A 15,490-nucleotide genomic window follows, 5' to 3' on the forward strand; every position below is an offset into this window, starting at 1 on the left:
ATGTAAATAATCCTGGCAACAATTAATGTAATATGTGTTTCATAAAGCACTACTATTAAAGATTTCCATGTTTTGCAAAAGCGCAGTTAGTCTTACTGTGGTCGCATGAGGCTGTTTATGTTCAAACGCTACATCTGCTTATTTACTAAAATTGTTTTTATTTCAATTTTTTTCTTCCTGCATCTCAAATTACAAAAGTTACAATATATGTGCTAAAGTTCTCTCTTAAATACTGGGTTATGTTGGCTTGCAGAAAACTAAGGGATTTCTACTTCTCAATTACATACATTTGCCAAACAGTCGAATTTTATATGCTAAGTTCTAAGTGATGCATTTTTTCTTGCTAGAGCAGCAAAAAAAAGATTAGCTTTGATAAGAAAGTAAGCACTGCACATAGTTCAATTCCCCCCCCCCAAAAAATACTATTTTTTTCCATGGCTTCAAAATTTCTTGACTTTTTACATCTCTAGGCCCAACTGAACTGGCCGGCTGAAGGAAGATGAGCAGCCACATCTCGAGCCTTCATCTCCAAAATGTAAAAAGAATTTAAACCAGAGATGTTAACTTTTGTATCTGTGTGTTCTTGGTTTTTATATGCCAATTTTCTCTACCTTTTAAGGAAGAATCAAACCGGCTTGCAATTTCCTTCCGTTCCTTTCCCCACAACAGACACCTTGTGAGGTAGGTGGGGCTGAGAAAGCTGGAAGAGAACTGTGATTAGCCCAAGGTCACCCAGCAGGCTTCATCTGGAGGAGTGGGGAAACCAACCCGGTTCACCAGATTAGAGCTCATTTGGAGGAGTGGAACGGAACCTTGATTACTTACCCTGAGGGTTTCTTCTGCTCTGAGGTAGAAAGGGCGTCTTGCTTACCCAAAGAGACATAAGCCATTGGAATTGGAGGTGGCAGAAGCACTCCATGAGCAAAATTCTAGTTGGCAAGCAACACAGCCAGAACACTAAGGCAGACACAAGATTTCTCCAATCCTACCTGTTTCTGTTTGCCTCGTTCCTGTATATGCTATCTTGGCTTATTGAGTTATACTCAAATTATATATAAATTCCTGTCCAAAGGGACAGGAAGTGAAAGGTTTATCCTGCCTCCCCTAGCATGTGATGGGAATTGCCCAATGCTTCAGGATACCCTTCCCTCAGAGCAAAAACAAAACCTGGTTCTCCAGATTAGAGACCACTGCTCTTAACCACGACAACACACTGGCCCAGCTCTTAATGCAATCACATCAGACAGCAATGGTAAGAAATAATTATAGCCAACCTTCTTGACATATCCATCTGCCATTCACATCTGACACCCACAACAGACAGGATCTTGAACACCCGCTCCCAGGGATCTGTTATTTGAGAAGATTTCTCGGTCAGACCCTCTATGATGTATTTCTGAGAGCTCCGCTTGCTGGGTGACAAGAGGTCAGGTGTCTCCTGCACACCTGGAAACCAAAGGAAAGAGCTGTTCATCACCTGGACTGCTACATTATGGCCAGGCATAATGTGGGCAATTAAGCAGAGGAGAAAATGGACTTTGAGACCTAGCCAGGCAGAAAGACACTATCCCCGACTCTCAAAGCACATGCCAAAAAGCAAAACACTTCCAATACCTTGGCCAGAACTTTATGGGCACTGGCCCAAAACCTGTACATGGGGCTGCACAGCCAGCCTCTCAGAGCACACGCGTTGCTTGTTTGTTGCACCTACATACAGAACTGCAAGAGGGCAGGAAAGGAGGATGCTTTAACTTTCTGCACCCACCCTTCCTCCTCTACACTCTACCCAGCCACATTTCCCCTGCCTTTGACAGGGAAACCTGGTCCAAAGCAGAAGTGAAGGGAGGGGCTGTGGCTCAGCAGCAGAGCATCTGCTCGGCATGCAGAAGTTAACAGGTTCAATCCCCAGTGGCATCTCCAGTTAAAGGGACTAGGCAAGTAGGTAATGTGAAAGACCTCTCTCTGCCTGAGACCCTGGAGAGCTGCTGCCGGTCTGAGTAGACAATACTGACTCTGATGGACCAAGTGTCTGTATAAGGCAGCTACATGTGTTCAAGTTGCAAAGGAAAACTGATGGAGGGGGGAGAATAATGCCCTCCTTCACCCTCCCTTTCCAATTCTAGACTGTATTGTCCGAGGGGCAGGACTCTGTTTACCACCTAGGCTGTAAAATGCCCCATACCTGGACAGTTTTACATAAAATAATCCACCACTCGATGATGATCTGGGGAAAGCCAATTTGGCAGTAGAACCTAGACAAATGTAGCACACTCACCCCAACATTTATAACAAATGTTGAATTTTCTTTAAGCATGGCCACATTTATTTGCAAGATGGAATTAATCATTTCCATTTTGTAGATGGGTCACAGGAAGCTTCATTAAAGCAGGAATTCTTCAAAAGCTAAAAATCAGAAGCCACAATAAAAAAGCTTCTTATTTGTAGCCAAGCAATAAAGCAAAATACTATATATAGTTTTGAGGTCCATTCATCAATACAATCGCCTTTATCTAAAGTTTGTTTTTGCATTTGCCTCTGGTGCGTCTACCTTGATACTGGCTTTCCAGCTGTGTAGATCTCGTCACGTAATTAATGTAAAATTCTGCAGCTTTGTTCAAGTACTTATATAACAAGGCAGAAGGGAGCCGCACATCCGGGTTGTTAATTATTAAGGGAAGTACATCACAGACTGAAAGGAAAAAACAAAAATCAGATAAAGCAGTTGCCCTAACGTAAGACCACATTTAATAGTGAGAACTTTTTCAGGCCTGTTTTACTAAGTAGATATGGCTATTAATATCACACTGCTTTGAATTCCTGTTCATAAGCTATTGCAGGGGTAATTTTTGGAGAATTGTACTTTCAAAAAGTTCAGGGGGCAAGTGCTATCTTAGAAAAGGCATGCCTGCTCTCATGCAGATGAGAACGCCTCTTTCAGGAAGCTATATTACATGAGCATGATCTAAAAGCACAAGTACTGCTTTATTCATATGCAAGTGTACACAAATGTCATTAACATAAACGGTTAACTAAGATTTCCCTGGTGACAACTGTTCTGTTCCATGGGTATCCAATAATGTCAAAGTCACCTTTATAAGGTTCATCCGCTCTTGAAAAAACATATTTAGATCCTAAGAATCTACCCAACTACTGCCCAGGGTTGAATCTCCCTTTCCTGGGTAAGGTAGCTGAGAGAGCGGCAGCCGAACAGCGTCAGGTGTTCCTGGATTAGACATCGGCCTTGGGTCGGGCTTCTGCCCTGGCCATGGGACAGAGACGGCTCTGATCGCCCTCACAGATGATCTCCGTCAACAACTGGTTCAAGGTAGGTCAAGGCTGCTGATTTTATTAGATCTTTCAGCAGCCATTGACACGGTCAATTACAATCTTTTAGACCACTTGCCTCGCTGACACTGGAATCCGGGGCACAGCCCTTCAATGGCTGAGCTCCTTTCTCCATGTTTGGGGACAGAGGGCTGTGCTTGGGGAGGAGGTATCGCAGCTGCTTCCTTGGTGTGTGGGGTCCTGCAGGATGTGATCCTTTCCCCCCCCCCCCATGTTGTTTAACATCTATATGCGCCCCCTTGCCCAGCTTGTCAGGAGTTTCGGGCTGGGTTGTCATCAGCACGCTGATGACACCCAGCTTTATCTGTTGATGGATGGCCATCTGGACTCTGCCCTGGAAACACTGGCCAGGTGCTTGGATGCTGCGAGTGGATGGTAGAGGAAAAGCCGACTGAAACTGAATCCATCGAAGACGGAGGTCCTATGGCTCAATTGGGGCAGCTCTGGGGTGGGGTGCCAGCTCCCGGCTCTTGATGGAGTGCAATTAACACTTGCACCTGCCACCAAGAGTCTTGGTGTGATTCTTGATGCCTCTCTGACTATGGAGGCTCAGGTCACAGCCGTGGTCAAGGCGGCCTTTTTCCATCTCCGCCGGGCCAGGCAGTTGGTGCCTGACCAAGCCACGGTGATCCACGCGACGGTCGCCTCCAGACTAGATTACTGTAACTCGCTCTACGTAGGTCTGCCCTCGAGACTGATCCGGAACCTCCAGCTGGTACAAAATGCCGCAGCAAGGGTCCTTACTGGGACCCCGCTAAGGGCCCACATCCAGGCAGTGCTACGTCAGCTGCACTGGCTCCAGGTGGAGCACCGGATCAGGTTCCAGGTGCTGGTCGTCACCTTTAAAGCCTTGGACCATCGTATCTACAGGACCATCTCTCCTGGTACACCCTCCAGAGAGCTTTATGCTCTACAAATAATAATTTACTGGTGGTTCCTGGCCCAAAGAGTGTCCGGCAGTCCTCAACTAGGGCCAGGGCTTTTTCTATCCAGGTGGAACTCCCTTACCAACGAGACCAGGGCTCGGCAGGACCTTTAAGAGTTCTGCAGGGCCTGCAAAACAAAGATTTCCCGCCAGGCCTATAGTAGAGGGCAGCAACAGTTTGTCATCAGAGCTGGCCTCCCTATCCTATACTGAACTTAAAGCAGATGAGCAGGGTTGCCAATCTCCAGATGGAGCTTGGAGATCTCCTGCTATTACAGCATCTCCAGGCAACAGGGATCAGTTCCCCTGGCAAAAATGGCTGTCTTGGAGGGTGGGCTGCATGGACTTGTTCCCCGCTGAGGTTTGTCCCCTCCCCAAACCCCGCCCTCCCCAGGTTCCACCACCAAAATCTCCAGGTATTTCCAAACCCAGAACTGGCAACCCTGCAGACGAGTCATGATCAGGAACTAGAAGCAAAACGATTAAGAAAATGCAGGACAATCCGATTCTGCCAAAAATGACAGCATTATATAACATTACAAGAAAGCCACCTTAAAAGAGAATTTTTAGTTGAAAACTGGCCTGCTTTTATTTCATATGGGAAATCAAGATACAATAAAACAATGCTGGTTTTGTTACGCATTTTGCAATGCTGTGTGTCATATGAAATTATTTTTAATGAAAAAAAACCCATGGAAATAAATCAACTGGAAGCAAACAGGTCACCAATTCACACAACCTTACAATTCAAACCAACGTTTTACACAATATGGGACAATATCAGCCATTTCAACAAGGATAACTCCAGGGTTTCACCAACATACGGGTAGTTGTAACTTCCATAAAGCATTTTTGTAAGCTTCCATGTATTAAACCAGAGCTACGTAATGTTCTACCTTTTAGCATTCCAATAAGATTTATATTCTTACCAAATAACTTCCTGTAGCAATTAACTGGTGATTCTTGGTCTTCAATATTTTCTGCTTCTAATAAGCTTTCACCAAGGCCCACCTTTGCAAAATGAAAAAGAAACAAACCAAAAAACATCTGTTGGTCCCTTTCAGTGGTGTAGGGTGCTTAACAGCTGAACTGCGAGAAGGAGACTCAAATCCTTATTATCCCCTGAAGCTCTCTGGATGACCGAGGGCCCGTCACGCTCTCTCCACCTTAGCCTACCTCCCAGGGCTGTTATGAGGGCAAAATGTTGGAAGAAAGAACCATGAACAGGGTTCCTTGGAGGAAGGGCAAAGACAGACCTCTTCCAGAGGATTTTCAGAAAGCTCTTTGTTCACACTGAACAAAGGAAGTGAATGGCTTTCTGAACTAGTTCTCACCTCCTCTGCAGTCTGCAATTAAACTATCACAAACATTGAAGTTATGCTGAGGACACAGCGCTTTTTAAAAAAATGCTCATAAATCAAAAGTTAAACAGTTCAGTGTTTTCAAGCAAACCCACAAGGTAAAAAACAATTAAAACATTAATTATCTCAGTGCAGTATGATGAACAGTTTTCCCTCTATACAACTGCTTGTCCAAATGAATTAATTTTAAGACAGAACAGTCCAATGGTCCTCCCAGTAACACAGCTTTTATTGTTTGTTTTAAGGCCACGCCAGCCAACTAATTTGCATCACTGCATAGAGGCAACTGTGGCAGACAAACGAGTGACTTAGCTGGTACAGAAAGAGCCTCCCTGCCTCACCCCGTGCTGAACCACCGATTCAGGGAAACGTCGCAAAAGCAGCAGCAGCATTTCTGCCCGCTCAAGAGTATTAAAGCACTGCTCTGTGGCCTTCAGTAACATTTCACACTGGATCCGGCCAGGAAGAGTCTCAAATAAACCTGTGAGGGAAAGACAACAATGAATCAATCTACCTTACGAACAGTGATGGGGATGGGACAAGAAGAAATCATACATTCCAGGTGCAGAGCTAAAAAGGATGACAACAGGCAAGAAAATCTGATCAGGCAGCAACACCTCATTCTGCATACTTTCTAAAACTTCTTTCCCCTTTATGTCTGTTCTTTTCAGTCAATGAGACAGGGAGGACTAGAAGTACCTTAACATCAGCCAAAGCCTGCATTTGGGGATTAATGAGTAATAAAAAACATGCATTATAGTTGCATGTAGGTGTTTTAGACCAAACTCCGCTTAGTCACCTTTCAGGGAGAGCCCGGGATCTTCAGGGGACTCCTATGTACACTTTGTTGTACCCGGAATGCCTGTGGTTAAGCTCAGGGCCAACAATGCAGACCAGCAACACCTGCACGCAGTGGGGAAGGCGGCTGCGCTGCTGGAAATGACTGGGGCCCAGACAGCACCAAGAGCCCAGGGACAGAACGAGCCAGGGCACAGCATGCTGCTCTGCTCTGAGCAGGACCTTTCTAGGGGCTCCAGTCCAGCTCACAGGCACCAAAGGAGAGGCTCTACTCCCCCAAGTGGGGGAGTACAAGGGCCATGTGCCCCATGCAAGCGAACAAGGGATGGGGGAGTTCTAGTCCGGCCCCAGCGAGCCAGCACGGGGCCAACAGGAAGGGGCCCCGCTTGCATTCCCTTGCTGTTGCCCCAGGGCACGCACCCTGTTGCCTGGCAAAAGCCTGGCACTCTTGAGCACTGCCCACCCCAAGACCCAAACCTTCGTATAGAAGAGGTCTTGGGCACGGCCTCTGCTGGCTCGCTAAAGGGGTGTCCGTCTACGGCTCACAGAGAGCCAGTTTGGCAATGACTATTAACCAAAAAGCCAATTGACTTCCACCCCTGACATGAGGTCTGCACCTCAGGGAGGATTACAGCTTACCTGTTGCTTGGCAGTGGCTCTTTCAAGGCGGGAACCACCTACAAGCTTCATTGGGCAAGGGTCTTGCCCACTTTCCTGAAACACGGGGCAAGTGCCACATTGGGGAACAGACCTCAGAACAGCCACAGGTAGCAGTAATTGCATTTACTATGCTCTCTGCACCTTGTCGGGGATGTAGTTCCTCTCTGCACAGAGGGTACCGGATACTGACTAGCGGCACTCACGGCACATCAGGGTTAGGATCCATCTGCCCAGCCATTACATTTTTATAGGTAAAGGTCCCCTGTGCAAGCACTGAGTCATTCCTGACCCATGGGTGACATCACATCCCGACGTTTACTAGGCAGACTTTGTTTACGGGGTGGTTTGCCAGTGCCTTCCCCAGTCAACCTCCCTTTACCCCCAGCAAGCTGGGTACTCATTTTACCAACCTCGGAAGGGTGGAAGGCTGAGTCAACCTTGAGCCGGCTACCTGCAACTGACTCCCGTCGGGATCGAACTCAGGTCGTGAGCAGAGCTTTTGACTGCAGTACTGTAGCTTACCAATCTGCGTCACGGGGCTCATTTACACTTTTACACTTCATAAATATGCCAAACAGAACAATTTTATACGCTAACAAAGTGATAAATGATGCAGTAAAATAAGACTGATAGGGCATATGACGACCACACAGAGTTTGTAAGGAAAGAGATTTCAGAGGTGGTTTGCTGTTTCCTGCCTCCGCCTCATACCCCTAGACTTCCTTGGTGGTCTCCCATCCAAATGCTAACCAGGCCCATTGTTTAATTCCAAGATATAACGAGATCGGGCTAGCCTGGGCTATCCAAGTCAAGGATAAGATTAGGCTTGACAAAATCTATTGCATATTTTTACATTTTTCTCAATATTTCAATTTTACGGCTTCAGAATTTTATCAAATTTTACATGCCTCAACATTGTCAAGCACCGGGCTGACCTCTAAACTGCTGTGGCCGGCTCTACTAGGGGCTGCCCATTGGTACACAATGACAATGCCAGGGTATAAAGTGTGGATGATATAATCATTACAAACAGCTACTCAGCTAAGCCCATGCTCCAAGCACCATTGTATCTGAATGCCAGATTGGCATCCATAAGGAGCAGAGCCTTTTCAGTGGTTGCCCTAGCGTCCCCTTTCACAATTTGTTCATTTGGTCCCCTTCATTAGTTCTCTTCTGCTAACAGACGGGAACATAACCTATGAATTCTCCTGGTTTACTATGCATATCCTAGTATTTGTTGTGTAGAGATCTGGAGTTGCAGCCAACTAAGTTTTCTGCTGATGAAAAAGGAAGGAGAGTTTTCTGTTGGTCACCAAAAAAGGCCATGGTGGGGATCGTGCGACGTGCAGGTATCAAAGCCACGTGGGGTGGAAGGAGTAGTAAGGAGGGGACTTGGAGAAGGCTAAGTAGAAAGGCTGGCTGGATCCCACCCCTTGATTTCAACTGAGGGGCGGCTTCTGCTTGAAGAACCATTATTCATAAATGATACAAAATTTCATGCCAAATGCCAACCAACAGCAGCCCTGGAAAAAGCAAGATTGAGCGCAACAACAACGTCGGGATTCACTGCCGAAGTTCAAAGCTTCCACGCAAAATAAGATTGTTTGCTGGGAGACAGGAAAGGTGTCGGCTGGAACTGCCACCACTGTTGCTGCCGCCACCCATGTCAGACCCCTCAAATGTGCTTCAGCGGTGGGAACCATCAAGCTGACTCCTTCACGAGAAGAATTAACGCTTCCAAGGAATCCCAAAGAAGAAATCCATACCTCTTAAAAACTGAGTCTGCTTATCCTGAGAGTCATTCCTTAAAGCAGATGTGATAACACTGATCTCCCGCCACACCACTGGCTGATCTGGGAAATTCACAAATCTGAAATAAAGATTTGAGAGTGGGTAAGAGGGGAGCAATTTTAGCTCTAGGACAGGCAGCAGATCCGGTCTCTTGTATCACCCAAGTAGCTGGTGCCTCCCTGCTTTCATGGGGAGGGGGCGTCTTTTGTTTCTCTCTTCCCCCACTTCCTGCTGCTGCCCTCCACTTCCCCCACCACCAGCGGTTTCTGCTCTCAATTTCCCCCTTTTTCCCCTCATCCAACACTTGGTCATTTCCTCATCACCCTCCATGGCCTGAACAAAAGGGAGAAGCCACCTCAGTAGCACCTGCACACATCAGAGCTGGCTGCTGAAGGGTGGCAAAGCCAGGCTTGTGCCACCCACTTTGGGCCTCAATTCCCCTCCAGGCTTTCACTCTCTCCACTTCTCTGTCTGGGAGCGTGAGAGAATTCTCCCCCATCCCCGGCCCTCTCTGACTTTCATCCTCCGTGGCCTGCCTCTCCCTTGCGGATTCTCTGGTTCTGTGCCTGCCAGAGTGGTCACTGTGTCACCTGGGAAGCAGCCCCCTCTGTGGGCTCTCCAGCACCTGCTCCTCAGAGAAACCGGCCCCTCCTCCTTAAGTGGCTTCCGTTCTCAAACACTCCGCACCCCGAAGGACCACTGTGGCCACATGAGACTTTCTGTTCCAAGTTATTCTCACACCTCCTCAGCAACCCTCAGATGCCCATTCTGAGCATCGCTCCTGCCCACTTCAACTCCGCACTGCAGCCCCACACCACTCCCAAGCCTTTCTCACGCGGCATTTCTGGCCACACCAGCTCCTTCCTCTCTGCCGCCATCCCCCTGGCTCCTTGGTAATTTCAAGATTCGTGCCCTGTGGTCTGCTTTAGGGTCTAGGTTTTTATGCTGTGACTGGGGTTTGAATCAATAACTATTACTGCTTTGTTTTTTCATGTTTCGTTTTGTAAGCCACCTGGGGCAGGTTCCCTGGAGAGGCAACATAAACATTTTCTAAACGAAATAAACAAACTGCTTCCCCGGGCATCCCTTCACACCCCTTTCTCCAACCTCTGGTGGACCAACACCATCTTCTTGGCCCCCAGCCCTACTGGCCTCTCGGCTGCAGAGGCCTCCGTCATCTGATTTCCAACAGGATTGGGATTAGTTTTGCTCCTTCTGTCACTGGCAGCCCACTGAAGTTGTCAGCCAGGCAGGTGAGGAACTTGCGTGAGTGACTGGGGTCGCTTTGCAGTTTATCTCCCAGCACACATCAGGGAACTTGAAATCACCCGTAACTTTCAGCTCTATTTGTTTGGATCCCCTGTCAAGCTGCTCAAGGAGGGCAGCATCCACCTCCTCACCCTGGTCAGGAGGTCTGTAGCAGCCTTCAACCACTATACTGTTTGTCCTTCCTTCCCTTATCATCACCCAGATACTTTCCACTGGGCTGTCACCCGCCTCCTCCAGTATTTCTTGACAAGCAAACCCTCTCCTCACCTACAGCGCCACTCCGCCACCTCTTCCACCTTTTCACTTCAAGAAAAAACAACTTGTATCCATCCACTACTACATTCCAGTCATGGGAATCATAGCACCAAGTCTCTGTAACACCTACTAAATCATATCCCTCTGACAGCATTAGAAGCTCAAGCTCTTCTTTCTTATTGACCAAGCTTTGGGCATTGGTATAGAGACACCTGAAGCCCCGCCCGGACCTTTGGCTCCTTTAGACCTGGCCCTCCCAGATGGGCCTCTGCTGTTTGATCACCTTCACCTACATTGGTCGTCTCCTTCCTCTTGTGGTATTAGTTTAAAGCCCTCCTGATGAATCTCTCTGGGTTTCTTCCAAAAACATCCTTCCCCGACCTTGAAAGGTGAAATCCATCGCGTGCTAACTGATCTCCACTCCTGTTCTCATGCAACTGAACGCAACACCTCTGGAGGGGAACAAAGCGGTGGGCTGGTTCTGCCCAAGACAAATCCATCCTCTCCTCTACATTCGGCCTGGCTGAACAACCTCCGACACTCCCAGATCCACATCAATAGCAGCCTTCAGCACTGTCTTTCCACCTTTAGGCCTAACGTTTTCTTTTTCTTTCAGCTCTTCCTTTTCCTAAACTTTCCACTCTTTCCTAATTCCTCCCATCACTCTAGATGAATCAACCACCCAGCTGGCTTCTTCCAGTTCCTTCACATGGCCCCCACCCCAAATCCTATCCTTGCCCAACTCCTGGCTGTCATCTCTCCCTCTCCTCTGGCTCTTTCTTACTGCATTGACACACATCGCTGCGTCCCACATTCTCAAAAAAAAAAAAAAATCCTTTGACATCCACCCCCAATCTCCCTTTGCTTCCAAACACCTAGAATTAGCACTTATCCCTGTTTTCTCAATTTTGTCTCCTCCTTTCTCTCTCAACCTCTTGATCTGGCTGCCACCCTCCTCAGTCCATCACCAAAGTCACAGACAAACTCCTCATTATCATCTCTGACCTTCTCCTCCCTGGACGCAGCCGGTCTTGCTCAACTCCCTTTTCAAGTTAGGATTCTGTCTCTCTGTACTCGGCTGGTTCTCTTCCTACCTAGTTGCTCGTGCCATGCGCTGACAGAAGAAAACTCTTCCTCTTATTTCCCTCTATTGCTGGAAACCCAAGAGATCTCTCTTTGGCCTTCCTTCCACTGTGTCTTTTCTAGATACTCTCCCTGGAGAAACTCATCAAACCCTACAACTTTCAAGAACTGATGACCACTGAAGTATCTTCTTCCACCCACTCATGCACCTCTAAATTACCTAATAATTTCATTTGCATGCCTCATTGTCTTGTCCAACACACTCTGTCCAGGAGGGACCTTCTCATCTTTCCTCCCAAGCCTTCCTCTGCTCATAAAATTTTCTCTGTCCACTGAGATCAGCATTCTACTTGTAGAATAGACACAGTAACTTGGCTCTGGCTTCTCTCTCCTTTGTGCCCCCAAAGTCCATCTGTCCCCTTCCTGTGTGTGTGCGTGCGAGTGTAGTGCCGTCGCTTCCGACTCATGGCGACCCTATGAATCAATGTCCTCCAAAACGTCCTATCCTTAACAGCCTTGCTCAGGTCTTGCAGACTGAGGGCCATGGCTTCCTTTATTGAGTCAATCCCTCTCGTGTTGGGTCTTCCTCTTTTCCTGCAGCCCTCAACTTTTCCTAGCATGGTTGTCTTTTCCAGTGACTCTTCTCATAATGTGACCAAAATACGACAGCCTCTGTTTAGTAATTTTAGCTTCTAGGGTCAGTTCAGGCTTGATTTGATCTAGAATCCACTGGTTTTATGGCAGTCCACGGTATCTGTAACTCTCTCCTCCAACACCATATTTCAAAGGAATCTACTTTCTTCCTATCAGCTTTCTTCATTGTCCAGCTTTCACACCCATACATACCTTCCTTTACACCCCCACAAAATGCAGCCCTTTCTCTTCACCCCTTGGTGAATCATCTGGTTCCTACTTCAGCCCTGCCTCCCCTCTCTTCCCACAACCTCCGCCCTCTCTGGCCTTCTGCTGCCCCTCATCATCCTCACTGCTATTCAGCATTCTGCTGCCATCATCAGGCGCCTCTTGCTGGACACCAATCCTTAAAACTTTATGCTAACATCCTTGAAGTAAGGGTACACTCGTCCTCTGAACATCCATGGCCTTCCCCACCTTATCTCTGTTCTCATATCCTGGAACACCCCTGCCTACCCAGGACCTTCATCCATCTGTCTCCTCCATACACAGCCATCCACAGGTCTTCTGCTCCCTCAAACTCTTCCACTTTTTCTCCCTTGCCTGGAACTGGCTCCTGGAATATCTGGATCACGCAACTGCTCTCATTTCCTTCAAACCCCCCTGAATTTTCCCCATTAAGCCCTTGGCAAAATCTGGTAGTCCCCGTTCCCTTTTGAACCGAAGCTTAAGCGCATGTCACTGGAGTGAATGTAGATTCTTCCTGTTTTCTCCCTCATTCACTTTCTCCTGCTATCTGATTTTCTCTCTTACATCAGATCTTAGATGATAGCTTCTCAGGGCAGGGATCTGTTGTCTTTCATGCTGCAAATCACCCTGTACAGGGGTGGCTATACAGAAACATTAATCAAGATATTGCTATGAAGACGCATGATGTTAAAAGTGCAACACTTTTCCTAGTTGATCTGTGTGTAAGGTACTAAAGAAGAAAACCATAGAGTAATCCTGCGGGATCCAAGCAAGTGTCTCTCAAAATGCCGTAAACGCCCTTGCAGAAGGCATAAAGGCAAAGGCCTTCCCACACTGGTTGCCCCCAGGAATATCCTGTAGAACTGCAAGGTAGAAGTCCTCTGAAAACAGGTGCCACGGACCATAGCCATTGACATACCCTCCCATTCACTCTTCCGCTCTTCTAGAGTCCTCTCAGCCAGGGGCAGATGGTGCCAGTGAATTCCATATACACGTGAAGCCGCCTCATACTGAATCAGACCATCAATCCATCAAGGTCAGTATTGTTCGGTCAGACAGGCAGCGGCTCTCCAGGGTCTCAGGCAGAGGTCTCTTTCCTTTCCCATTGCCTGGTCCTTTTAATCAGAGACTGAACCTGGGACCTTCCGCATACAAAGCAGGGGCTCTTCCACTGAGCCACAGCCCCGTCTGCTGATAATTATACACCGTGAGAAAAAGTATTTTCTTGTCTGACTTGGAACCATGCTAATCCATTTAATGAGCAACCTTGATTTCTAGAAAGTCAGGACAAAAGTTCTACCTGCTTTCTCCATACCAGGCTTAATTCTATCATCGATCTCTATCGTGTTCCACCTTACCCACATTTTCTTTTTATAAGCCATCTTGTGAGGTCTTGGTTACTCATCTTTACTATCACAGCTTATGAACAGCATAAGAGTGGTTTGGTTTTCCAACAGAATTTTAGTACCTGACTGGATTTCCGCCCCCCCCCCTTAAATTTAAGATTTAAAAATATATCTTACATGTCATACAGCAATCTGCCCGCTGACGATGTCCGTTCTGCATTCCTCTCAATAGTATACATCTCATACTGAGAAACAGAAGAGCAGCTTATGAGTCACATGAAGAACGAATCTATTCTCCCCCTGGATTCCTTCATAACAAAGTAATTACCTTCTCCATTATTGAAAGGGGAAGCAGGGGAAGGGGAGGTGGAGAACAAAAACAAAAAATGAGGAAAAGGAAAGAGATGCTTCATGCTGATGCTAAGCAATGCAACTCATTACAAGCTAGACTTGCCAAGTCCCAGTTTGGGCAGAGGCAGGGCTGGATGAACCATTAAGCGAAATAAGCATGTGCTGAGGGCATCAAGGGAACGGGGGGCACCACAGAAATTTCCCATTGCTGGATTTACCAGGGACCGTATGGTGCAAAACCGCCAACGCAGCAGCTGAACCAGGGTCCACGAAAAGTAGGAGAAAACCTATCGAATACAAATAAAGTGGAAATATACAAAAACAGACAACATTATTTTCCATTTGACTGTAAGCTGGGTTTCACTTTGAAAAAATAAAATTTAATGGTGTATTTTTGCAAATATTTTGAATTACAATCTTTTGAGCGCTGAGGGCCTCTAAAGGTCTTCATCCAGCCCTGGGCAGAGGACAGCTTCGCTCGAGCCCCTCGGGGGCCCCCCTCCGGCTACGGGGGCTGGAACGGATCCGCCTGCGACGGACGCAGCACGGATCCTGGAAGCAGCCGGGCTCTCCAGCCTCTCTCCCTCTCCCGCCATGCCAATACACAAAGGGTGACACGAAGTAGGATCATCCACTACGCGGCGGGGAAACCCAGGTGGGCGGGGCGAGCGCGGAGCATTGTGGGTGGCGGCCCCGGAGAGGCAACGGCCGTTACGGCCGTTGCCTCTCCGGGGCCGCCACCCACAATGCTCCGCGCTCGCCCCGCCGCCGCACCGACCTGGATGTTGAAGTCGGCCGGGTAGAGGCTCCGCGCGGTGATGAGCCAGGCCTTGGCGGCCCACAGGTCCTCCTGGACCAGCTCGCGGGCCCGCTGCACCAGGAACTCGCAGTCCCCCTGCGCCGACATCGCGGCCGCCCGAGGAACCCTCTCCCCACACACACAGCGCCACCCGCGCACGCGCAGAGGGCACGCCTCCCTCTCCGGGACGCCGCCCCCCCGTCCGAGGCTTCTGCGCAAGCGCAGAGGGCGGCTTCCAGGAGCCGTCGCCGAATCGGCCATTTTTGTTTAGGGGCGCTGAGGCGTTGTGGGGGGGGGGCTTCCTTCATAGAGTCCATCCCTCTCTTGTTGGGTCTCCCTCTTTCCCTGTGCAATGCCTCAATTACCTTCCATTGCCCAATAAAGTAATTCAGGAGAGGTTATCAGGAGTCAACGATTCTTTTATTAGGCCAATAAAAGGAGCAGCTCTTGTGGAGCTGTCCTCAAAAAAAGCGTCAGAACAGTCCACGCAGAACAAAGGCGTCCGTAGTGTTTTATAGACGATAGGACGGGCAGCAATAATCGCAATTACGTAGAACATTAGAGCCAATACATATGAGATTCGTATATACAATCATTAGCATATCCAATTAAAGTGGTCTTAAGG

At 48.0% G+C, this 15,490-nt stretch overlaps 1 protein-coding gene across 2 annotated transcripts in view; it reads right to left on the reverse strand.

The window, feature by feature from the left end:
* The window catches only part of INTS10 (integrator complex subunit 10), a 45,307-nt gene extending 30,331 nt beyond the window's left edge, over positions 1-14,976 (reverse strand). For both annotated transcript variants that reach the window (XM_056857664.1, XM_056857662.1), the window contains exons 1-7: positions 14,845-14,976; positions 13,893-13,960; positions 8,856-8,959; positions 5,973-6,112; positions 5,200-5,281; positions 2,549-2,689; positions 1,275-1,446 (exon numbers count right to left, since the gene is read on the reverse strand). In XM_056857664.1, the coding sequence (XP_056713642.1) occupies positions 1,275-1,446; positions 2,549-2,689; positions 5,200-5,281; positions 5,973-6,112; positions 8,856-8,959; positions 13,893-13,960; positions 14,845-14,973 (836 nt within the window). In that variant the 5' untranslated portion in view covers positions 14,974-14,976. The remainder of the gene's footprint in view (positions 1-1,274; positions 1,447-2,548; positions 2,690-5,199; positions 5,282-5,972; positions 6,113-8,855; positions 8,960-13,892; positions 13,961-14,844) is intronic.
* Positions 14,977-15,490: the final 514 nt, after the last annotated feature.

This window comes from Euleptes europaea, chromosome 11, assembly GCF_029931775.1.
Source record: "Euleptes europaea isolate rEulEur1 chromosome 11, rEulEur1.hap1, whole genome shotgun sequence".
Taxonomy (NCBI): domain Eukaryota; kingdom Metazoa; phylum Chordata; class Lepidosauria; order Squamata; family Sphaerodactylidae; genus Euleptes; species Euleptes europaea.